This window comes from Triturus cristatus, chromosome 7 (assembly GCF_964204655.1).
Source record: "Triturus cristatus chromosome 7, aTriCri1.1, whole genome shotgun sequence".
Taxonomy (NCBI): Eukaryota; Metazoa; Chordata; class Amphibia; order Caudata; family Salamandridae; genus Triturus; species Triturus cristatus.
The window spans coordinates 1,755,182,448-1,755,207,841 of NC_140590.1; the positions used below are offsets into that span (position 1 = coordinate 1,755,182,448).

The 25,394-nt window shown below is 42.6% G+C and overlaps 1 protein-coding gene across 2 annotated transcripts in view; it reads left to right on the forward strand.

Moving 5' to 3' along the window:
• Window positions 1–25,394, forward strand: part of LOC146813005 (uncharacterized) — a 194,691-nt gene that overhangs the window by 124,974 nt on the left and 44,323 nt on the right. For both annotated transcript variants that reach the window (XR_014966940.1, XM_085620027.1), the window contains exon 4: window positions 23,025–23,131. Coding sequence is in view for 1 of the 2 variants with exons in the window: in XM_085620027.1 (XP_085476153.1) it covers window positions 23,025–23,131 (107 nt within the window). In the remaining variant the exon portion in view is untranslated. The remainder of the gene's footprint in view (window positions 1–23,024; window positions 23,132–25,394) is intronic.

The window sequence follows — 25,394 nt, forward strand, 5'->3', positions numbered from 1 at the left end:
TTTTCTTCTGTAATTTGATGTCACAATGGTCAATTTACAAAAGCAATATGCCATTACGTCCACTTTCTGGTTGACGGATTTATAGGGTTTGTTGGTTCTCCAAGGACCAGAGGTACCTAGAGCCAACAACTCAGAGGAACCGTACAATGGTTTTTATTGTGTTCCGAGTATAGACCAATTCATATGGTGCAAAATGTAAAGTTATTTTTTTTTTTTATCAAGGAAACCTATGCATTCTGAAATGGGACAAGATATGGAGTTTAAGAGCAGTGGTTATTTGCACATCTCTGAATTTGTGGGTACCTGTTCTAGCATGTGATTCCGACTGCATTTTTTAAAATGCCTTCTTTCTTACACACTGGCTTACATTTGGAAGGGGAAAATTCAGGGAAATCCAATTAGTAATAACAACTGTTATACTGTTCTATTTTACCACAAGTCTCCCGATAAAAATGGTACCTCATTTGTGTGGGTAGGCCTAGTGCCCGGAACAGGGAAGGGCCGAATATGCAACATAGACACATCTCGTTTTTTCACTGAAAACAAACCCTTTTTTGCAATGTGAATAGCTGTGGATTTTGGGTCCTAGTTCTGCTGGCACCTAGCAATTCTGCACATTTTTGAAAAGTGGACATAGAGGGGAAATAGGGGTGGTTTTGGCCTTTATGGCTCTTCCAAGGTTTTTTACTTGGGGCCCTTGCAAACCTCAACCTTCGAATAAAAATGCACATTTTCCACACATTGCTGGGAGGAAAACTTCTGGAATCTGTGGGGAACTACACATTTCCAACCAACCAGCATTGTCTCGAAATAAAATGCTACCGCTCTTCTGTGGGTAGGCTTAGTGCCCGTGACGGAAAGGCCCCAAGTGCAACATAGACACATCACATTTTTCCACAGAAAAGCATCCTTTTCTGCAACGTGGGTAGCTGTGGATTTTGGGCCCTAGCTTAGCCTGCACCTAGACAAACCTGCACTTTTTAAAATCTAGACAACAAGGGGAATACAGAGGTATGTGCAATGCATGGCTCTCACCAGGTAATTTAACCCAGAAGCCTTTGCAAACTTCAACTAAAAATACACTTTTCCACACATTTATGTGAGGAAAACATCTGTAATCTATGGGGAGCCACACATTTCCTACCATCCAGCTACTCCTATATTCCCCAATAAAAATACTACCTTACTTGTGTGGGTAGGTCTAGTGCCCGCGAATGGAAAGGGGCCTAAACACCACATAGACACATCACATTTTCGCACTGAAAATGCACCCATTTTTGCAATGTGGGCTGCTGTGGATTTGGGGTCCTGGTTCTGCCGGCAGCCAGATAAACTTATCAAACATGCACATTTTTGAAAAACAGACAACTAGGGGAGTCAGGGTGCGAGACTTGCGTTGCTCTCATCAGGTAAATTTACACAGAATCCTTTTTTAAACCTCAAACTTCGACTAAAACACATTTTCCACACATATCAATTAGGAAAACTTCTTGAATCTGCAGAGAACACCCAGCATTCACCCAAGTCTCCTAATAAAAGTGCTACCTTACTTGTGTGGGTAGGCCTAGTGTTCTTGACAGGAAAGGGCCCCAAAGGCAATATAGTTATAGCACATTTTTCCACAGAAAACGCAACCTTTGTTTTTGCACTTTAGGTAGCTATGAATTTCGGGCACTAGCTCAACCAAAACCTACGGAAACTTTGTAAACCTGCACATTTTTTTAAAACTAGACAACCAGGAGAACCAAGGGATGTGTGACCTGCCTCGCTCTCACTAGACCATTTTATCCAGAAGCTTTTGCAACCTCAAACTTTGAATAAAAACACACATTATCCACACATTTCTGTGTGGAAAATGTCTTGAATCTGTGGGGAGCCACACATTTCGTATCACCCAGCAGTCCCATAAATCCTCCGACAAAAATGCTGTCTCAGTTGTGTGGGTAGGCCTAGTGCCTCTGACAGGAAATGACCCCAAACACACCATAGATGCATCACATTTTTCCAGAGAAAATGCACCCTTTCTTTGCATGGTGGGTAGCTGGGGATTTTGGGCCCTAGTTCTTCTGGCACTTAGCGTAACCTAGCAAACCTGCACATTTAAAAAAAACTAGGCAACCAGGGGAGTGTAAGGGTGCCTGACTTGCAGGACTCTCACTAGATAATTTTACCTGGAAGCCCTTTCAAAAATCAAACTTTGGTAAGAAACATCAATTTTCTCACATTTCTGCAGGGAGCCACACGTTTCCTACCACCCTGAGTTCCCACATTTCTCTGGAAAAGAACGGTACTCCACTTGTGTGGGAGGCCCAAGACACCACAACACAAAAGGCCCTAAAGTTCTATGTTGAGAAATATGCAGTAGGCGTAGAAGCAGTATTTGGGGCCGTGCTGTAGCACCACCCATACAAACCACAGACTTTTTTGAAAACTAGACTTCTAGGAGATTACAGAGTGGTGTGCCCTGCGTGGATCCCACAAGGTTTTCTCCCCCACATTACCTGCAAACCTCAAACTTTACCTGAAATCACATATTTTCATTACATTTCTATGATGGAAACTCCAGAATCTGCAGGAATTCACAAAACTCCTACCACCCAGTGTTACCCCACTTGTGCCAATAAAAACACTGCCGACTTGTGTGATTGGTCATAGTGCCCACGACAGGAACAGATCAAGCTTGCTTCAGGAATAGATCAAACTGAGGTCAAAGGGATATCTCCCATGATGAGGAGGGCCTTACCGCCACACATTTCCAGTAGGTGACAGGCAGTGAAAACAGACTTGTTTTAATCAATCGTCGTAGAACCCCCCAGAACCCTGGTTCTCCGATTGTCTGAGAACTCAGGAACAATTATATAGAAAATTGGAGCACGTTTGGAGATACAAATATGAATTTCTTAAAAGAGAGGCCTATAAAAAGTATATTGCAGAATACAAAAAACTAATCTTAAAAGAAAAAACGAAATACTTAACGAACAAGATTCGTCAATTCGAAAATTCATCAAAGGAACTCTTTAATACAGTAAAGAAAAACCTGTAAAAAATGGTCGCATCCAACAATGTTAATTGCAATCAAACTTTATGCAACGATCTTGCGGATTTCTCTTAGAAAAAAGTAAAAAGTCTTTGATTCCTTCACATTAAGTAATCAAGGGGTGTTAAAACCGCAGCTGAACAAACCACAACTTTCAAAAACCATTCTGGATAGGTTTCCTTTCTTAAATGAAGATCAAGTTCTAAAATTAATTGAGTCAAATAATTCGGGGTGCCTCACTTGATCCATGCCCTCCTAAATTTGTCCACTTTGCCCCCGGGTTCTTTGGAACTCAATTGACCAAGATTTTAAATAAAGCTATCAGCAATAGTTACAATTCCTTCTGAATGGAAGTCTGCATCAATCCTACCTCTGTTTAAAAAAGAATGATCTCGACTCCCAGGACCCGAGCAGCTATAGGCCTATCTCCAGACTGCCTTTTCCGGCTAAGTTACTGGAAAAGGCCTTGAATATGGAACTTATGTCATGCATTGACAATAATTTTTTGGATTGCACTCAATATGGATTTAAAAAGGCACATAGCACAGAAACTGCATTGCTAGCCGCAATGGAGGAACTTATTAACATTATTTATTTTACTGAGGCGATTTTTGGATGGTGGAGGTCGAGCCGCACTGATATTGTTTGATCTCTCTGCGGCCTTTGATAAGGTCAACCACACAGTCTTAATTCACAGATTAGCTGAACTGGGAATAAGAGGCTCAGCACTGAAGTTGTTAACAGCTTTTTTAGCATATCGAACAAATCCTGTAACAGTGGGTGATTTTACCTCTGAGCAATTTTGTTTGCCATTTGGGGTACCCCAGGGTCCCTCGTTGAGCGCCCCTCTTTTTAATCTTTGTTACCCCTCTGGCCAAACTTACAAAAGCAATGGGTTTCTCAGTGGTGTCCTATGCCCATAACACCCAAATTGTGGTGTCAATATCCAATGTCCACATGAAGTTTCACACCGGTTTAGTTCCTGTATGTCCCAGATATAACCATGGATGAGAGCAAACTGTTTAAAGCTTAATGCAGGAAAGACAGAGGTCCTTCTTTTTGGAAAGTCCATCTGGTCACCAAGTTGGTGGCCACAGGACATGTGAGCCCCACCTACACCAGTATGGAAGGGAAGGAATTTCAGAATTGTCTTTGATGACAAACCTGACTATGAAGCTCAAGTTAGCACCCTTGCTTCATCGGTGATCTTTACTTTGAAAATAATCAGAAAGATCTGTCCCTACATTCCTCAGGACCTTCAAAAAATGGTGGTTTCCACCCTATTCTTAGCTAAACTAGATTACAAAAACACCCTTTTTATTGACATCTGAAAAAGTCCCTTAAAAACACTACAGATGCTGCAGGATGCTTCTGCTTGGCTTCTTAAAGGGATTCCAAAATATCAATCAGCGTCACAGGCCCTGATCAAATTACATTAGCTCCTGATAGCAAGACAATTGGAATTTAAGGTTTGTTGTATTGCATTTAAGGCACTGCACAATATTGGACCTTATCACTTTCGCTCAAAAAGTGTCCAGTATACCCCTCAGAGGATGCTATTAACATTAGCAAGGGTTAAATGGACCACATGGGGAGGCAGGAGTTTCGTCCTGAGAACCTCCATGTTGTGGAACGTCTTTCCTGTTAACAAAAGGAAATGGTCAGACCTCCTTGCATTTCGGAAATTAATAAAGACCTGGCTCTTTAATCGATAAAGAGCTATCATATTTTTGCACTATTTCTCCTCTGATTGGCAGGGAAGTAGCGCCAATACACCTCAGGGCATTTGAGCACTTTATAAAATTAAAAATCAAGTCAATCAAATCACACATCTAAATTAGATGGGCAGAAATAGAGATCAGCGTCAGGCGGCCCTTACTTAGTAGGGCTGTGGGAGGGGTGCTGCCGTTCCAGAGAAGGAGTAGTCTTGACCGTGATTACACCAATGGTTCATACACATATAAATTGGGTGGGCAGACCATTGTCTTCACGGTAAGGATCCTCTGCCACTGTTGTGAAGGAGTATCCTTTCCGCCACAGATATAAATCTGGCAGTGATTTTTTTAAAATTAATCCACCACTTATGCTTGTTAGTTTTAGCACCTCGAGAGATGCTAGCTTCAAAGAACAAACACTTATCACAGTATTTGAATAATGAAACCAAGACTACTGTAGGTGAGCCATAAAGCCACATCAAGGCACCAACCACGTTATGGTCCATTTACATGCCATTCACGCACCACACACAAGACTTTCATACCGCCAGCCATGGGGCCAATCCAACAGATCAGTGCATTCACTTCAAAGGCCCATCAAATTCATACACCCCAGAACCGAATCCCCATTCAAAAAAACCTCTCGACCAGTCTTCAACCAACTTACATATAAGCACACCACAAACAAACCTCTATAAACACATATGTCTAAACATGTGTTTGATGCCGCCACAACCTTTACAAATTCATGAAAAGTTTGACTACGTTTTTACTACGTGTCAAGTATCCGCCTATGTCGACATTCTGAACATTACCAGATGTGTGCGTAGTGAACCTTTACTAGCGGCTCCTATGACAGCCTCATTAGACTCCGGAAGATGTCTTTTGTGCTTTTAGCGCACTCACTGTGCTAAATCCAATAACTTCCAGTGTGGGATGCAAGTTGGGGGCGTCCGAGGCCCACATTCCTCGAACTGAGTGAACATATCTACCTTTGAAACCAAGGCAGACATGCTGGGGAAGACTGCATAGGTTCCCTAAAGAGCAGGTCCTAAACTACGAAGAATGTTAGTGTCTGACACATAGGGCTGTCACTGAGAACATAGCATATGTCCTGTACACGGTTATGTGCAGTGCTGTGACTGTAATGTACTTGTCATACGGCAAACTGAACATTTACTGTGTTCTGGTGAGGATGAACATGGCAAGCAGGACAAACATATTACCCATATGTGTAGCATTGGGTGCAGAGTTTCCTGTAATATTATTTCTTTGTAATCTTGAGTCTTGTGCAGTGTGAATGTGGGTGCTACGCAAACCGTGCGAGTAACCTAATAGGACTGCATGCGTGTGCACTAACCCCAATTTGAGCGTAATGCCCAAAAACGTCCAACTCATCAAGTGGAATGGAAGTCCACCAGTGTGTCCTAGAATGAGGCCCTAGAGTGCCTCCATTCTCCCTCCAAAATTGTTCTGCACACAAATGTGTTTGCTGCACACTTTGCTCAAGAAAGTCAGCATCCAAAAAGAGGTGGATGTAGTCAAGAGACAAAAATTGCCTGTATCGACTTTACATCTAGTGTCACTAGTGAACAGGAGAATTTGGAGCTGCACTAAATTGGGGGACTGCCAAGAGAGCACTCTGTCTATGCTTGCTTCTGCATGTGCCTGCTCTCTGGGAAGGCCCAATCCTGCTACAGTCCTTCTGCTGCACAGACTGTGCCTGTGAACGGACATCATGACTGCATTCATCATGTCCCTCAGAATCACTGGAGGAGGAGTCAGATGGAACTCTGCTGACTGGAAAGTCACTTCCAGATTCTGTTCCATTTCCCTCTCTCAGAAACTGTCTCATTATATGATACTGCCTCAGAGCCACCATCCATAACTCGAGTTAGAGCCAGGGCTGCAGTCATCTACTGAGAAACCATCTCTGCTGACTGGCTAAAACCTTCCTCCTAAATCCTAGAAGGCAGAAGTATTGTTTTAAATTGGTCAGTAGGTGTGTGTGATGTGTGCAACAGTAAATAAACCCAAAACTACTTATTTTGTTTACTGGAGCTACTGGTTCTCCAAAGACACTAAAGAAAGACAAGGCATTATTTCACTTTGCCGCATACCCAATACCACAGCATATTTTTGTGATGGCTTATGAAAAACCTTATTGTTGGGGGTGCTGCTGGGCATTTGACAGTATAATTCTAATTGCCTAGATCCCAAAACGTACCTTTGATCTCAAGAAGCACACATGCACATAGTAGCCTCTGCAACGTTGTGTGCAGGAGTGCTTCTTGTCAAAACGCACTATGCTATGTAATATAATGTAATTTGGTACTTGTAAAGCGCGACTGTCACTCCGCGAGGAGTATCCTGGTGCTGAATTGGTTTGGAGGTGAGAGTAAACCGTGACGCTACTAAATGAGAGAGAGGCATAATTTGTCTGGGGCACTAAATACCCAAGTCTTCAGGGCCTTCCTGAATTGAATTTCTGATTTAAGTAGCCTTAGATGAGGTGTAAGTAAATTCCAGGCTTTGGTCCCAAGGAAGGCCACTGTCTTTCCTCCTTTCAATTTATATCTGAACGTGGGGGGTTTGAGCAGGTTCGCTGAGGATGAGCTGAGAGACCTGGTTGTGGTGTAGGTAGCAAATCGAGCTGCAAGATACTTGGGTCCCAAGTTGAGCCTGGCGCTATAGGTGATCAGGAGAATTTTAAAAAGGACTCTCTTGTGCACCGAAAGCCAATGAAGGCTTTTAAATGCTGCAGAAGCTGAGGATCTTCGTGGAAGTTTGAGCACTAGCCATGCCACTGCGTGATGAACCACCTGTAACTTCTTTAGAATTGCTTTATTAGCTCCCGCGAGAAGGCTGTTACAATACTCTAAGCACGAAAGAATCAAGGCCATTGCCACTGATTTCCTTGCGGCAAGTGGAAGAAAATTGAAGAAGTTCTTTAGTGATTTGATAAGGCTGAAGCATGTGCCTGCTACAGCTGTGGCATGTGGTAGGAAAATGAGTGTTATCACAAGGGTCACTGGAATTGTGCAGCGGGATAGCACCCAATTGAGCGGGAGGGTTGACTAAATTATGCTTCTAGAAAAGGAATGTCATGCAGCATAATCTGGCACATTTTCTTGATAGTAATACTTCAAATATTTCACTTCATTATTACCATGTAGCAAATAGATAAAGAAGTAAGCAACCGAAAGATAACCAGACAACCTTTGTGAAACGCCTTCCCTTGCATGCAAACACATGTTGCCACTGCTACATTTTAGTAACTTTTGGTCCGTATGAGTTACAAACATTATACTATGCAGATTATGCATTGTATAATACAGTACATACATGCCAATAGACCCAACAGCTTTTATTCGGTTGCCTGTCGCCTGAAATTGCTTTTGACTTAAAAGAAGTCAGTGGGTGAAATACTTTTTCCCATTTATTTTTTGATAAAATCTCCCACTTTCCTCTTCTAAAATGCTGTACTGTATATGTACGTATTGATCACGTGATCAAGCCTTTGGATAGGTGAAACGTGTTGGGACTAAACAGCAGTAATCCTGATTGACACAGGGTCTTTCTTTCCTGAGAGCGCTCTGTGTTTGAAAGTGACGAGAAGTGATATATTTATATATGGATGGATATATGCATATATATATTTGTATAGATTTATATATGTATGCAAATATATCTGCATGCATATTTACATTGATGTATATATATGTGCATATTTCTATACATATATATGTATATATATATTCACTTAAAAAACCATAGGTTTCACACATGTTATAGTTAGCTGGACATTTCACTCGTAAAAAACCATTGAAATTCCCCCATTATAGTTAGTTCAGATAACTATAACTCGCACGACCGCCACTCTATCACAAGGATAATGTCATGAGTGATGCCACTGACCATGTCATGAGTGATGTAATATGTGACGTCATGAGCAGTGGATTGCGGGCGCGCGAGTTATAGTTATCTGAACTAACTATAACGGGGGAATTTCAATGGTTTTTTACGAGTGAAATGTCCAGCTAACTACAACATGTGTGAAACCTATGGTTTTTTAAGTGAATATATATATATATATATATATATATATATATATATATATCCAGAAAACTCTGTTCTCTGTTTGTTTGACTCGTCTTCACGCAAGAACGGACACGGACCACAGAATTGGTGCAAGGGTATTTATTGTAAGCGCAAGTCGCCATGACGCGTTTCAGCCCCTCCACGGGCCTTGATCACATGTCACAGCCAGTATAGAAAGTGGTGGTCCCAGTACAAATACGTTTAAAAGGAATAACAAAAATTCAATTGTTATTTCATCACACTAAGCACCTGATATATATTAATTAAGGAAACAATTTACAGAAAACATTAGCATAAAAAATCGTTGATGTGCCCAACTGGGTGGAGGGAGGGAGGAGGGTGACTTGAGTGTAGTAGTGAGGCAAGTGATCACTCTAGGTCGTTCCCAAGTTTAGGTGGAGAAATGCTCCTAAATAGAGCACCATACAACACCTGTGACACTCTGCATCTGCTCAACTCAAATATCTGTTTTCCTAGCAAAGTTTTTAAGCATTGGATTAGCAATTGCTATCCACGCTGAGCTAGAAATGGACAAAGTCTTTTGCCATTTCCACAACAAAATCTAATCATAGGATTAAGCACAGTGCTATCCAAGCCGAGCTGTAAAATGTCAAAAACCTTTTACCACTCCAGGCACAGTATTACAGCTTTGGATTGGTAAATATCATCCAAGCCAACATGAAATGAATAATAGCAACCCTTGACATGTGTTTCGCTATCATTCTAGTGCTATATAACTTTTCTGTGATACCTAGACTTTACACCAAGTCTGGGAAAGGGTGAATTTCACATCTGAGAGGACCATAAATATATCAGAATGGGTTCCCTCTTCAATAAGTAGCACAATAAATTGTTTATAAAGATGAAACGTTAGTATGCTTTGACAAAATCAGAGGGATGTATGAATTAACGAGTGGCATTACTATGAATGCCTTTAGAACGACGCTGTAACCACAACAGCGTCTTGAAAACGAAAGTCGTTACAATTACTTTTTTTACCACGAGTATGCTTTTACCACGAAAATGTAAGTATTTTACAGGTAAGTATAAATCATATATATATATATATATATATATATATATATATATATATATATATATATAATGAAAAACGCCTCCTATATCGAAATGAAGCGGAATCTGCACTTTTTAGCTTTGCAATCTAGCTTTATTTCTTTGAGTAAACGTCAACGCGTTTCCGTCACCTGACGGATATATATTTCTATCTATCTATCTATCTATATATATATTCACTGAAAAAACCATAGGTTTCACACATGTTATAGTTAGCGGAAATTTTACTGATAAAAAACCTGTGAAATTGCCCCGTTATAGTTAGCGCAGGCAACTATAACTCACGCGACTGCAATCCTCTGCTGATGCTAATACTGTATTTAGACACTTATTTGCCCATGTCTTCTTCCATACATTTTTAGCTATACATATATTACAAATATTTTTTTTTCATAAAGACACATATGTCATCAGCAGAAGATTGCAGTTGCGTGAGTTATAGTTGCCTGCGCTAACTATAACGGGGCAATTTCACAGGTTTTTTATCAGTAAAATTTCCGCTAACTATAACATGTGTGAAACCTATGGTTTTTTCAGTGAATTTGCAAGGTTTTTTAAATGCTAATTCCTAACTATAACGTGTGTGAAACCTATGGTTTTTTCAGTGAATTAGTACGGTTTTTTAAATGCTAAGTTTTTTTCCCTTATAATAAGCCCTGTACATTTGGTGGCCTTCGGCCACCAAAAGCACAGGGGGTGGGGTAAGTGTGGATAGTGTTTTTTGCCCTTAACATAAGCCCTGTACATTTGGTGGCCTTCGGCCACCAAAAGCACAGGGGGTGGGGTAAGTGTGGATAGTGTTTTTTTTATTTTTATTTTTTTACCGTACGCTTACCGTAAGCGTACGGTAAGCGTACCCCGCGAAATTGCCGAAAAAAAAAATAAAACCGTTTTTACAATTGGGGGATGTTTGGGGACTCCCTCAACATGACTATGTGGGAGGGAGTTGTCAAAACAGCCCCTTTACATGTTTTTGGGCTTGATATTTTTAAAATCACTCTCAGTGCGAGAGACAAAATGGCGGCCGCCGCTTCCTGGTTTCGGCCGATTCGAATGTTTACTAAGATCTAAGAGCCAATCAGAATCGCGCTCGCGCACGCCACCGTACGCTTACCGTAAGCGTACGGTAAGCGTACCGTAAGCTGGCTCAGATATATATATTGATTTAAAGGCTATTTTCTCAGAATCTACTGAACAGATTTACACCAAACCTACAAAAGGCACTTCCTTGACCTAGGGACTACCTCTCTGCCAAATTTTGAGTAATTCTGTTCAGCCGTTCGGGCTGTAGCTCGTTCTAAAGGTCCTATGGAAAAATGCATGGGAAAAACGCGTTTTGGGACCCCCCTTTTATCTCAGCCCCCGCTTGACGAATCCCCCCGAGACTTTCAGGGTAGGAGCGGAGCGTAGCGCCCCACCTATTTTGAGAAATTCGCGAGGATTCGTCGACCGGCGCCAAAGTTATTCAAAATAGAATGTTGAGGTTTTCCTATGGAAACGTGGTCCTAACTATAACTACCTACTGGCGACCGCCAGTAGGTAATATATATATGCACATACTTATGTATGCATATTTATATAAATATGTATGCATTTATATATATATATATATATATATATATATATATATTACCTACTGGCGGTCGCCAGTAGGTAGTTATAGTTAGGACCCTGTTTCCATAGGAAAACCGCAACATTCTATTTTGAATAACTTTGGCGCCGGTCGACGAATCCTCGCAAAATTTTCAAAATAGGTGGGGCGCTGCGCTCCGCTCCTACCCTGAAAGTCTCGGGGTGATTCGTCAAGCAGGGACTGAGATAAAAGGGGGGTCCCAAAACGCGTTTTTCCCATGCATTTTTCCATAGGACCTTTAGACACAGCTACAGCCCGAACGGCTGAACAGAATTCCTTGAAATTTGGCAGAGATGTAGCCATAAGGTCAAGGAAGTGCCTTTTGCAGGTCTGGTGTAAATCTGTTCAGTATTTCCTGAGAAAATAGCATTTAAAAGCATATATATATGTGGGCGGAGCCTAACCACACATCTCGTCCTGAGATCTGATTGGCTGTCAGCACTTCATCCAAGAAGTGTTGGCAGCCATCTTGGGACCAATATACATGATAGCACCTCATTAAAAAGCATTGCAGTTAATAGAAGGTTTTAAGACTTTAGTTACATTATAAATCATTTGTTGATGGTACCATACTCATTTTAGGAATTGTGGTATGTTCTAAGGTGATTTCACCATGTGAAAAAGCCTTCTGCTGGGATATCATGATTGAGAGAAAAATATTTACTCATGCTTTTACCACAGAGGTTTGGAAGGTGATCTATAAGCTAAACTGAGAGCTTATTTTCTGTAAATTCACATTATCTTTCTCAGTCATGTGAGAATGAAGTCTGACATTCTCAGTAAAACATGTACATCCAACAAGGGCAGAGACTGTCAGTTGATTCCTTTGTGTTCTACTGCAGCTTCCCAGAGTGTTCCAAAGAACTACTAGAGCGCTAACAGCCCTACTTATGATAAACATATGGCACACCTGAAGCCATCTTGCTTGGATTAAAGTGGTAACTCTTAAAACATTTAATTTAAAAAGGAACAAAATGAGGGGGTTCATTTTTTCATAAAAAGTATGATTAGTGCTGCAGAAAGAAAAATTAGGGCACATTTTGAGTGACTTCTCAAATCCTCTTCTATTTCATTACAAAATTCTGACATGCAGACTGAAACATGCATTTTCAATACCAGCAGCAGTTTTCCCTGGTGAGCAGTAGCTTTACTACAGTGATCTAATGAGCAAAAAGAGTGCTAACATTCTGAATTTATGGCAAATGTGTGACACATCTGAATGCCTTCTTGATGGAATCAAAGTAAAAAACTGAAAGTATTTCCTACTGAGGAGACTGCAGTAAATGAGGAAATTAGGAAACTTCATAACAAAGAAGTCTCCCAAGATGGCCACCAGAAACAAAAGAGCCCAAATGTAGCCCAAATATCACCCAGATGTAGCCCAAGTATAACCCAATGACAGAATGTCCCAGAATGTTCTTAAAAACAACATAGCGCTTACTGTCTTCATTATGACAAAAGTATGGCACACCTGAAGCCATCTTGATTGGAATAAACTGGTAACACTTAAAACATTTAATTTAAAAAGGAACACAATGAGGGGGTTCATTTTGCCATAGAAATTATGATTAATGCTGAAGAAAGAAAATGAGGGCACATTTTGAGTGACTTCTCAAATCCTCTTCTATTTCATTAAAAAATTCTGACATGCAGACTGAAACATGCACATTTAATACCAGGAGCAGTCTTCCATGGTGAACAGTAGTTTTACTACAGTGATCTAATGAGCAACTAGAGTGCTAACATTCAGAATGTATGGCAAATGTGTGACATATCTGAATACCTTCATGATGGAATCAAAGTAAAAAACTGAAAGCATTTCCTACTGAGGAGACTGCAGTACATGAGGAAATTAGGAAACTTCATAACAAATAAATCTCCCAAGATGGCCACCGGAGACAAAAGAGCCCAAATGTAGCCCAAAATCACCCAGATGTAGCCCAAATATAGCCCAATGACAGAAGTGTGCAAAACACTTATTATTTTGTGTTTTTGCAGTGTTATATAGTGCAGACTTGTCAGGTATTGGAGTGCTTTACATGAGCATTGGTTACATCACACAAGAACAAATTCATTTTGGTTGTAGACATGGGGAAACTAAGTGATTTGACCAGAATCACAGAATGTCGAGCTGAAGCAGAAACATCAACCTGGTTCCCCAGTTGCAAAGTCTGCAGTTCTGGAAGTAACACCACATCCTCTCCCCTAAGTGCAACATTTAATCAAGTGGTCAACTGGATAAAAAAACATAAAGATAACAAATAATTTAAAAGTGCTTTGTCGCTATTTGAAAACTCAGAAAATATGTCCTTATTTTAGTCTTTTAGAGCACTAACCATAATTTTGATGCCAATAAGACCTTCTCATATATGTAATCTCTAAAGGAAATGCTCTAGGTATTACAGTTTTGATTACATCAAGATGATGTCAGGCGTTCCACACTTTTGTAATAAATATAGAATGTTAGCAATCCAGTTGTTCATTAGGGTACTGTTGAGAGGCAGAGGCCAGGGGCACGGACTCTGAAAATGGAAGGCAGGTAGGAGGGTGCAAAGGCAACAATTTAACCACACTGAGCAGGCAGGAAGGGCCGTGGAAGCACAACAGACTATGGAGGGCAGTGGAAAGGGGGGCAGGGGCAACAAACCAACAATACAGGACTTGCAAGAGAGGCTGTTGGAGGGAAGATCTATTACGGGTCAAGGAAGCTAGGGGCGGTCCCCAGAGCCCCGGGAGCCACCACAGAACTGAGCAGGAGAGTGAGTCAGGGACAAAAGGGGCACCTTAATTTGAGCCGGGGTGCCTAGGAACGCTTGCTCCAAAAATGAAGAAAACAGACATATGAGACATGGAATTGGAGGCAGAATACAATGGCAGTTTAATGAGAAGATGCAACTTCAAAGAAACCGCAGAATAGAGACATAAAGTACAAAATACAGAATCCAGATAATCATACAGCTGTCATGATATTCTCTGTATCTCAATTAATGTACTGACAGAGAGAGAGAGAAAACACATCTATAAATGCATCATGAGAAACAAGTTACACCAAGGAAAATGTTACCTAGGAACACTCACGTTTACTCTTAGAGCAAGCATTCCTGCAATTACAATACAAAATCTTTTAAATGCAAAAGTAAAGAGAACAATGGTTAAACATAACATGACATTTCATATAGGTAAAATAGAATAAGATACTTCAAGCAAAGCAGAGCAAGACATTTTAAGCAGAGGAAGACAAGAGCTCCCAGCTCTTGGGGAAAACATGCACAGCCTGTTAACCTACATACAGATGGCGAGGTAGTCCCTCGATATCTGTGGGTGCTCCCTTTTTATATCATTTTGTGGGCTCCTTTGCACGCTACATCTACCTACGTATGCTACCCAAAAGCTTCGTCTGCAGATTTTACCAGACATTTCGTCATTTACCCACTTAATGCTGACAATGGACTGGGTGAAAAGGTCAGTCTCTCAGGCCAATCGCTTATCGTAAGTTCCATAGAGCAAGCAGAAAATAATGGGTATTGTACGGGAATTCAATATATTCATGTATAAAATCTTCTCAGTTCTCCTAACTTGACGCTCTGCGGTTGCCACTTCCTTAAAAGCGGGAAACCTGCCCAGGAAGCAAGTACCAGTCCAGGATGCAGCCTACTGTATATCGACAGCTTCAGCGGGATGTTGAACTTTGATACCGAGCACGGAGCACTCGGGAAGGGTGGGGGCTACTAGTTTGGAGCAGAAGGCCTCGCTGACCTGCCTTCAGACTGCTATACACTAAAATTGCAGAGCTATGGTCAATTTAACAAAGAGGCCTACATATTGAACAGAAGGGCCTACACAGGGGTTTTATGCTGGCTGAGTGGTAAGGATGTCTCAGGACAATTATATAGCAACACAGGACCCGCTGGTCAATTTAATACGGCCTACAAATACGGCTGGCAGGGCAAGGACAAGGGTCTCATACTTCAGGTGTGGACAGAACGGGCCAGGGGCCCCCTGTGATACAAAATCTACCCTCCTTCAAGGCTGTGGCAATGTAATAGACCATTGTGGGCAGAAGGAAGAGGCAATGGTAGTACAACCATACATGCCAACAGACCCGATTCAGCCAGGAAACGTCCAATGTTTTTAAGCTCAAATGGGCTTTATTTGACTGTCTCCTGTCTACAATATCCTCTTTTTCAATGTAACTCAAAGGGGAAAATCAATACCCCAGATTTTTTTCAAAATCTCCCTCTTACCAAGTTCAAAATGTTTGCAAGTATGGTACATTGGATCATGGAAGGAAATGGGATAGGGACATGGACTTGGATAACAGAGGACAGGAGGGACATGGAGAGGTGCACCAAACTGATCCTGCAGGGCAGGCATCAGGGTTTGCAGCAGCACAATACACCACACAGGGCATGCAGGACGGGAGTGCAGCACAACAATCCATAGAAAGCAAGAGGGAGGGGACAGGACCATGCACATGGACAACAGAGAACAGAGGGGCAAGAGGCAATGGTAGCTAGCTGACCATAATGGACAGACAGGAGAGAAAGCTGCAGCATAACAGAACATAAAGGGCAGGAGGGACGGATCAGGGGCAGTACAATGGAACAGACAAGCCAGGAGGGAGGGAGTAGGGGTCTGCACATGTAAACAGAGGGCTGGGGGCAAGGGGGCAGGGCAGGAGCAGCAAGATAGCCATGGAGGTCAGGCAGGATGGGCACTAGAAGCAAGACACACCATGAAGAGCAACAGTGAGACTGTGATGGCATTCACACAGACCATGGAGGGAAGGTGGGAGGGGGTCAGGGGCAGCTAACTGACCACCCAGGGAAGGTGGGAGGGGCCATGGCAGCACAGAAGACCATGCATGGCAATTGGGAGGGTTAGTGGCAGCACAATGGCTATGATGGGCAAGAAGGAGGGTGCAGGGGCATGCACAAAGGACGATGGAGGATAGAAGGGAGGGTCAGGACCTGTGCACAGACAAGAAAGTTCAGGGGAAGGGACCTCACAACAGACCACACGGGGCAGGCAGGAGGAGCAGTTGCAGCACAACAGACCAGGGAGGGCAGAAGGGTGTGGCAGTGCAATGGACCATGTAGGACAGGAGGAAGAGGATAGGGGCATGGCATGTGGACAGGCAGGGTGGAGGTGGCAGGGACAGGTTACAGTCATCTGACAATGCTAGGCAGGTGGGAGGGGAGTGGCAGCTCAACAGAACACTCAGAGTAGATAGGAGTGGCAGGTCCATGGAACATGGTGGGCAAAAAGGATGGAGCAGGGGCATGCACAAAGACATCGGAGGGCAGGGGGAAGGAGAATAGGGGCAGCAAGCTAAGCACAGAGTTTAAGCAGGAGGTCAATGATGGGGCATAGAATTGGGCAATGGAGGGCAGGAGGAGTGGACTGGTACATCATACTAAATTGAGGGCAGTGGCAGCACATCAGACCATGCATGGCAGGAGGGAGGAGGCTAGTTCATGGATTCACACAACAGAGGATAGGGAGGAGGGGGATGGGGCAGCAAGCTAACTGTTCAGAGAAGGCGGGTATTAGGAACTTTATTGGTTTTAAAACATTGTGTCTGTGCGAACTACTTAAAATATGAACAAGTATGCAGCATAATCTCACTTTTATTCAGGAAGAAGAGGACGTTTGTGACTGTGACTCCGGGCTCACTTGGCAGAAACACCCCCTGACCCTCCACCCCCTATCGCAAAATGTAATGCCCGTGAAAAGGGTAGGTGAACACAGTGTTATATAGAACATAGTCCTGAGAGCACGATTGAAAATGAAAACTAGATATAGTGTATGGTATAAACTATGCACCAAAAAGTGTGATATAAGATGAACCGGGCGTGAAATATAATATGCAATACATTGTGCGCAATGACAGATTCATTGGAGAGCGCGAGATAGCACAGGCACTAGCGCGTGCTATGCGATATGCGCCTTGGAGCGTAATATGCACAGGGCAGTGTTGTGTAACCTAACTAGTCTCTAAAGTTGTAATATAAAATATGTGCTGGGGAGTGTAACGTTGCATATGCACTGTGACAAAGATATGGATCCCAGATTATAATATGTATGACATAGCACTGTGCGTTATAACATAGGCATTGAGGAAGGCACGTTAGATGGGGCAATATAACCCGTGCGAAGACAAGTGTGGCATGACATATTCACGGGGTGGTGTTACAGTGCACATGGGCTAGAGAGTGTCATAGCATATGCACTAGCTAGTGGAATACAACACAGAGGTGTGTGGCACTCGGCAGGCAATGGTGGGTGTAACACAGCATTGGGCTCTGTCAGGAGCGCGCTGTGACTCTCAAGTGATGTTCATCCCCTTTCCAGAGAGTAAAATAAAAAGTATTACACATCCGGCAGTGGATGTGTGTTTTATTAACCGTGAGGGGGGTTTCTTACATAGTTTTGGTCGAATTTTTGTCGAATCCTCTTTGAATGGCTTGGTGTGCATGTGTATTAACCCCTTCCATGCTGCGCGAATTCCGCCGCTGTGCTGACGGTTTCTTGCGCGGGCGTGGTCATGACGGAACGGTTCCGTCATGAGCACAGCTCAACCGTGGCTCATGACGGAACCGTTCCGTCATGAGCACCGAAGGGGTTAAATGTGCCCGTCAATAGCTACCCATGTTTGTCTAAATAAACGACAAGGGTGTCTACCGGCATTAGGCACGGTAGGGCATCAGACATGTCAGAGCTTTACTAGTGGTGTAAATACATTCCACGGGGATTCATTGCATGCATAGTCGCCTTTTAATGAATATCACGCAAATCGTCGTGGTGATAGGTACGTACGGTTTGTCCAGCATGTCCTAGGTGTGTCTATAAATATATATTTTTTAAAAATAATAAAAAACAGTGGCCGGCCCTGGGGATTGGGGTCAAAAAAATATAATTAGGAGACAAGCCCTGGGGGATGGGGTCATCAGGGCCTATAAATTAGAATAAGAAGGGGAACCACACAGCCCCCTTCTTAAAAAATTAAAATAAATAAAAGACTGGCGTTGTGCCGGAGGCCATACCCCCTCCGTGCAGCACTCTGCAAACGCGCCCCCAATAGGCATCTCCAGTATGCGCCAGGGAGCTGCGCTGCAGACAGGTGCTCTGAGGCCAAGCCCCTATTCACACCTCTCTGCAACGCAGCTCTGTGGCGCTTACTGGAGGTACCTAGTGGTCTAGTTTGACCCTAGGGACCCTTAGGATTCAAGGGGACTTAATCTCTCAACTTAGAACAGCCACAGGGTGCGTTTACACAGTGGTCAAGGGAGGGGACGGGGCCTGAGGTGACGTGTGCAAACACGCACTATGGCACGTTTTAAATTGGGGATATAATTTCCCTTCAATACTGAGGGCCCCTGGGGGCTAACTAGCCAACCAAGTGCTTCCAGTAAGCGCCACTGAGCTGCATTGCAGAGAGGTGGTCCAGGCCGTGCCACTTTTTACACCTCTCTGCAACGCAGCTCTGTGGCACTTACTGGAGGTACCTCGTGGGCTAGTTGGACCCTAGGGACCCTCAGGATTCAAATGAACTTAATCTCCCAACTAAAATTGGACACAGGGCGTGTTTACACAGTGGTGAAGGGAGGGGACGGGGCCTGAGTTAACGTGTACAAAAACACCCTGTGGCCTGTTTTAAGAGGTAGTTTTAATCCCCATGCCCTATTATATACTAGGGGCTTACAGAGGAGGTCATGCTAATCACAGGGGGACCCCAACGCATAATGTTCCCTAGTGTATGTAGGTGTTTTCACTGTATTCTAAGTGACTTTTAACATAGCACTGGCTCTAGGACTGGTTAGTCAGACTCAGTTACCACCAGTATCCGTCTGAAAAAGTTGAGGGTACAGGATGATTTTGCAACAAGGCTTCTTTCTGCTCTTCTTTTTGTTCTTTCTGCACGTTATCCTTCTTCCTGCACTTATCTTCGTATTTGAGGACTTCTGTTGCTTCTTTCTGCACTTCTTTTGTTTCTTTCTGTGCATTTTTTCTTCTTTCTTCACATGTCCTAGGCATAGTTAGAAATTAGCATTTAAAAAACCTTTGAAATTCACAGAAAAAACCATAGGTTTCAGGCACGTTATAGTTAGGAATTAGCATTTAAAAAACCTCAGAAATTCACTGAAAAAACCATAGGTTTCAGGGGTGTTATAGTTAGCTGGACTTTTCACTTGTACAAAACCATTGAAATTCCCCCGTTATAGTTAGTTCAGCTAACTATAACTCGCGCGCCCGCAATGCACTGCTGATGACGTCACATATTACATCACTAATGACATGGTCAGTGACATCACTCATGACATCACTGATGACATCTCAAATGACATCACTGATGACATCACTGATGACATCATCCTTGTGATAGAGTGGCAGACCTCCTCTCACCCTAATATAACCTTTGATACACACATTCAAAAATAGAGACTAAAATTTTCAAAACAATGGACATACCAATACCAGTTACAACAACCTCTTCAGTAATTCTAAGATCCACATACACATCCACTCATTCACCAACAGTCCTATACAGTCACTCAGACATGTACTCACTCATCATATGTACTCATACACCTATACATCCTGTTACACAATGCCACTCATCCATAGAGTTACTCACACACATAGTCACTCATGCTAATAAAGAATCAAACATACATTTACTTGCATATACAGTTATACACACACCACCACACTTACTTCTACGGAAACTTACACATACTTAGTCTTTTAAACAATCACTTATAGAAACACATACTTATTCATACAGGAACTCTTTCAATCTCTCACTCTCACATATACTCACATATATACACCAATAGTCACATATACTAGTTTAAAACATATGTAGTTACTCATAAAGACACTATTGAGACAGTCATTCACTCACTAACACACCCATACACACACTCATCCACCCATACAGTCCTGCACACATGCTGTGTTCAACACATACAAACAGTGAGTCACTCATTCATGCACCTATGCACTACGTAATACCCCCCACCGAACCATGCAGACACTCAGACTGATACTCAAAAAACCAACTAATAACCTATATAGACACCCATGTAGCTACTCACCAACCCATGCAGCCACTTATACACAAAGTGAGAGACTGATACAGATATTTACATATTTAAACATTACTCACTAAGCCATGTATTCACTATGATACACTTAATCAGTCAGTTACACAATCCATTTTTCAAAAACAAATCATCCATTTAGACACTTATATACCCATTTATTCTTCCATCGACCTTGAGATATACATATATAAAACATATTTAATTTTCAGAAAAACACACATTCACTGGATGATGTCATCAGTGATGTCATTTGAGATGTCATCAGTGATGTCATGAGTGATGTCACTGACCATGTCATGAGTGATGTAATATGTGACGTCATCAGCAGTGCATTGCGGGCGCGCGAGTTATAGTTAGCTGAACTAACTATAACGGGGGAATTTCAATGGTTTTGTACAAGTGAAAAGTCCAGCTAACTATAACACCCCTGAAACCTATGGTTTTTTCAGTGAATATATATATACACATATATGCATATATGCATGCATATATTTATGCATATGTATGTATGCACTTGTATAGATATGCAGCTGTATATATCTTTTTATATATGTATTTCGATATGTATGGATATAAATATATATATATTTTGTTTTACTTTTATAAGTGTATGCTACTCATGTCAGTGCATCCAGATATATAACAAAACAAAATATTAAGTGTAAAGATCAAACGTAAAAAGCCGATATAGGGAACAAAAGCACAATGTGAAAGTAAAATCTAAAAAGCAAACATGATGGTTAACAGCCTAATATGTGGGTAAATAAGGCTGGTGTAGCGTGGAAAGGACAAGCACGTATTCCAAACGTCGCTCAAAATGCGCTTTAAAGGAATACAGAGTGTGAAGCTGCTGCTTAATAAAACACCGGCACTTCCTTTTTACCAAATTAAACAATATAAAAAGCGGCAGTAGATACTTATTTTATGCGAATAAAATTAAAATGAACACAATTTTTTTTTTTTTTTTAAGGACACGCCTAAAATGAAAAAAAAATTGTATTAAAAAAAGGCACACTATGCCAATGAAGTGTAAAAGGCAAACATTAAGTTTAAAAAGTTTATATTTGGGTAAAGAAGGCTGGTGTGGCCTGGAAAGAACACGCACAGATTCCAAAGGCCACAGAAAAAGCGCTTTAACCCCTTCGATGCTGCGCAGATTCCGCCGCTGTGCTGGCGGAATCTTGCGCGGGCGGGGTCATGACGGAATGGTTCCGTCATGAGCACAGCTCAACCGTGGGTCATGACGGAACCATTCCGTCATGAGCACCGAAGGGGTTAAAAACACAAATGGTGATCAAAAGGTACACTCTTAACATTACGATTATATGCTCTGTTACGCAAAGTAATAAAATAAAAATACAGTATAAAAAGATTCGGCACAATTTTGTAATGTAATGCTGCCGCTCTCGTTACTAAGGCTAAAATAACTAGCCAGCGTAGAGGAGAGTCTCCAGTTACAGACACAGGGGGAAATCTTCAAAATAAATAAACAAACACAGCGTGAGAAACAGATGGCACACTGCACGCAATTAAAACAAGTGCGAGCAGAGCGGATTAAAACTGTAGTTAGGTGCCGCTGATTCGGGACTACAGGGAAGTTACCAAATGATCAGCAGCCAACAGAAAGGAAGATAACAACAGCATTGCCACAAGTAAACCAATAGCAAGTGGAAAAACAAATTACATGGAGTTTAAGCCAATATAGAGATTACTTTATGTCTCGCAGAGACAGCGCATGCGCTGCCAAGGCGAGATCTAAAAACTAAATGCTTCTCCGACCAGCTCTATTTGAGAACTCTACTCGAGATAATTACAGCTGTTTTGTTGTGTTCCTATTAAAAGTACTAATTCCAGACAGTATTGTGATGCAGTGATCCGGGACATGCCCATGATGGCTGCTTTCTTATGCTATATTCACAACAACATCTTATTTGTGGTTATTACAGCTACATGGCAAACTGGCTGTCGTACAATTTTGTAGAGATGACCTTTGAAATTTCCCCAACTCTCCAGCGTTCTCTTACGGCAACTCCATAACAAATTAGTTCATCAGTCTTTTGCAGAGGGATATAAAGGCTTCAGGACAGTACTGTGAATCAAATTAGATCGTTTTCAGCGACCAACTAGTATTTTGGTATGAATCAAGTTGGCCAAATGAGGCACCAAACAAGGAATGTTCCGATTCAGGTTGCAGTCTTGCGTTTCTCTTTGCCGGTCACAAAAGTCTCCAAAATGTATTCTTAATCCATTTTGGCAATCTCTCAGTCAGTCTGCACTCTGCAACTCTACGAAGTACTGTGCTCAAGTCTAATCTGTGCGTTTCAGTTTGTCCCTTTATTTTATTGTGTTTACAGGCTTTCATGCTGCGGTGCAAAGGGGTTCATCACCACCACTGGATTGGTCTGCAGAGGGAAACTAATCAACCATGGAAATGGGTCAATGGCACCGAATTCAGCAACTGGTAAGTTATGAAACTTTTCCTTAACTCACTGCCCAACATGTTTAAGTCCCTAATGTCATATGATGAACTGATCACAGAAACAACTTGCTCAAATTACACACTTTCTGATGGCTGAGTCATCAGTTACAAGTGGACTGCCCTACATGTAAAATGCCAGTATCTGTCTTGAATTAAGAGACTAGGACTAGCATTGTTATTAAAAATGGACTTAATAAAGACTGGAGAAGGTAGACGTCATCAGTGACCCTTGTGCCCGAGGCACCAACCTATCTCACCTAATGCCCAGGACCAAGGAGCGTATGGCAAAACCATGTAAAGGGGGTGTCATTGTCAGAACAATTTCCACAGGCCATGGGGCAAGCAGGAGCTACTGGGACCAACTGTGATGATTGAGGCCTTTTACTCCTGATTTTACAGTGCCCGACCTACAGTGGGTCCTGAGCAACTGGGCCAAGTACTCTTTGTCACTTAACTCAAAATAGTACCACAACTAGAGCAGTTCAAGGCTTCTTGGAGATGGGGTAGGTGAAGGGGGAACACAGGCTCACAACCTAACATACTTTCAGTAACTGATTGCCCAAAAAGTGAAATACAGTACACACTAACTAATAACACATTTTTCATAAGATCTGTATCCTAACACTGTCCGAGGGGACATCAGTGTCTCCCTTTTTAAACTACAGACTGGGGTTATTCTGCATTTACCTGAGACAACAGCCAGGTGAGCCCGCTAGAGAATACGAGTTTTAGAAGTCCCACTGTGGCTATTCAAAGTGAAGTGTCTGTGCGCCTTTGGCACTCTAATCAAAGCAGATCCCCCCACAAATGTTTTGTGGTTCGAAAACACGTTGTATTAGTGAAAAAAAATCATTATAAAACAAAAAGCGCATATTGTAGAATCTGATTTGATTTCAGATTAAATACAATAATGAATCTGTGCTGCTGGATTGTAACACCAGAATAGAAATTACGGTACATATGTTTTCCACTGAAAACCCTAAATGCAGGGCACAAGTCGAGGGTACATGCGGGTACTCAACATCTACCCACTCTTTTCACAGGGTGGACACTGTCTATCTTGCCAAGAGGTTGGCCCTACAGAAATACAATGTTCGAGGCATGTGGGCTGCTGAATTCATATCTGTGCATAGATCGCCGCCTAGTGTTGGGTCCGGATGATTGCACATTGTTGTCCTGGAAGAGTCTTCGAAATATCTCGAGATAGGTGGCTCCTCCCCTGGACTACAGTGCGCATGGGCATCTTCTCCATCCTCAGATTGTTTTTTTCCGCCATTGGGTTTGGATGTGCTTAACTTAGCTCAAGTTAGTAAAACTCAGTTAAGGCCAAAAGGCCTTTAGGTTTCGTCGGTACTGTTTCGTTCGGTATCGACTACTCTAGTCTTACTTTCGACCCTTCTTCCAGCTCTTCAAGGACGTTGGATCCAACCCTCGAACTCCCGTCGACGATGGAATCGAGGACTCCATTCAAACGGTGTCCACTCTGCCACGCAAAATATCCCCATATCGACGTACACCCGGTATGCAACAAATGCCTCTCGCCGGACCACGATGAGTCCAAATGTATGGCCTGTGCCCGATTCCGATCGAAGAAAACCCTCCGGAATCGACGAGTGGCGAGACTAGAAGCGCAACAATCGGCGCCTGCCCCAACCAACATCTTCAGCAACGAAGACGCCGAGAGCGTGGAAGAAGTAGCCTCCAGCCCCGCTTCCGAGCAGGATTCCCGAGCGGAAGCCGATGACGAGACGCTTTTCCGTAGGGAAGAAGTCGCCGACGAGGTAGGAGACTGCGAGGAGGCCTTTGGGGCCGAAGAAGATGGCTCAAGCGACAAGCCAGGCCTGTCCGCTGATACGGAGGCCGATAATATACGTCATCATAAGGCTCAGGTCGAAGGATCGCCCCGGGCCTTCCCCGAGACCGTTCTAAGAGTTCTTCGGCCCCGCCTTCCGGCCCGGCCTCGAACATTCAACAAGAGCCATTGTTACCAAAAACAACTGGGTTCCCTTCGTGGAAAACAAAACCACTTGCTGCACCAGTACCACTGAAATCGAAAGTGAAACTGGATTTACACCGCTCGAAGGCCTCGAGACCCTCATCTCCTTCGATGCACGCAAAGCCCGTCGGCTCCGAGCGCCCCAAAAGAGACTTCGGCGCCGAACTTGCTGCAGCGGATGTCGGTGCCAACCCGAAGAAAAAGACCATCAGGCCTCTTAAAGCGCCTCGGACTCCGGCGTCCACCCCA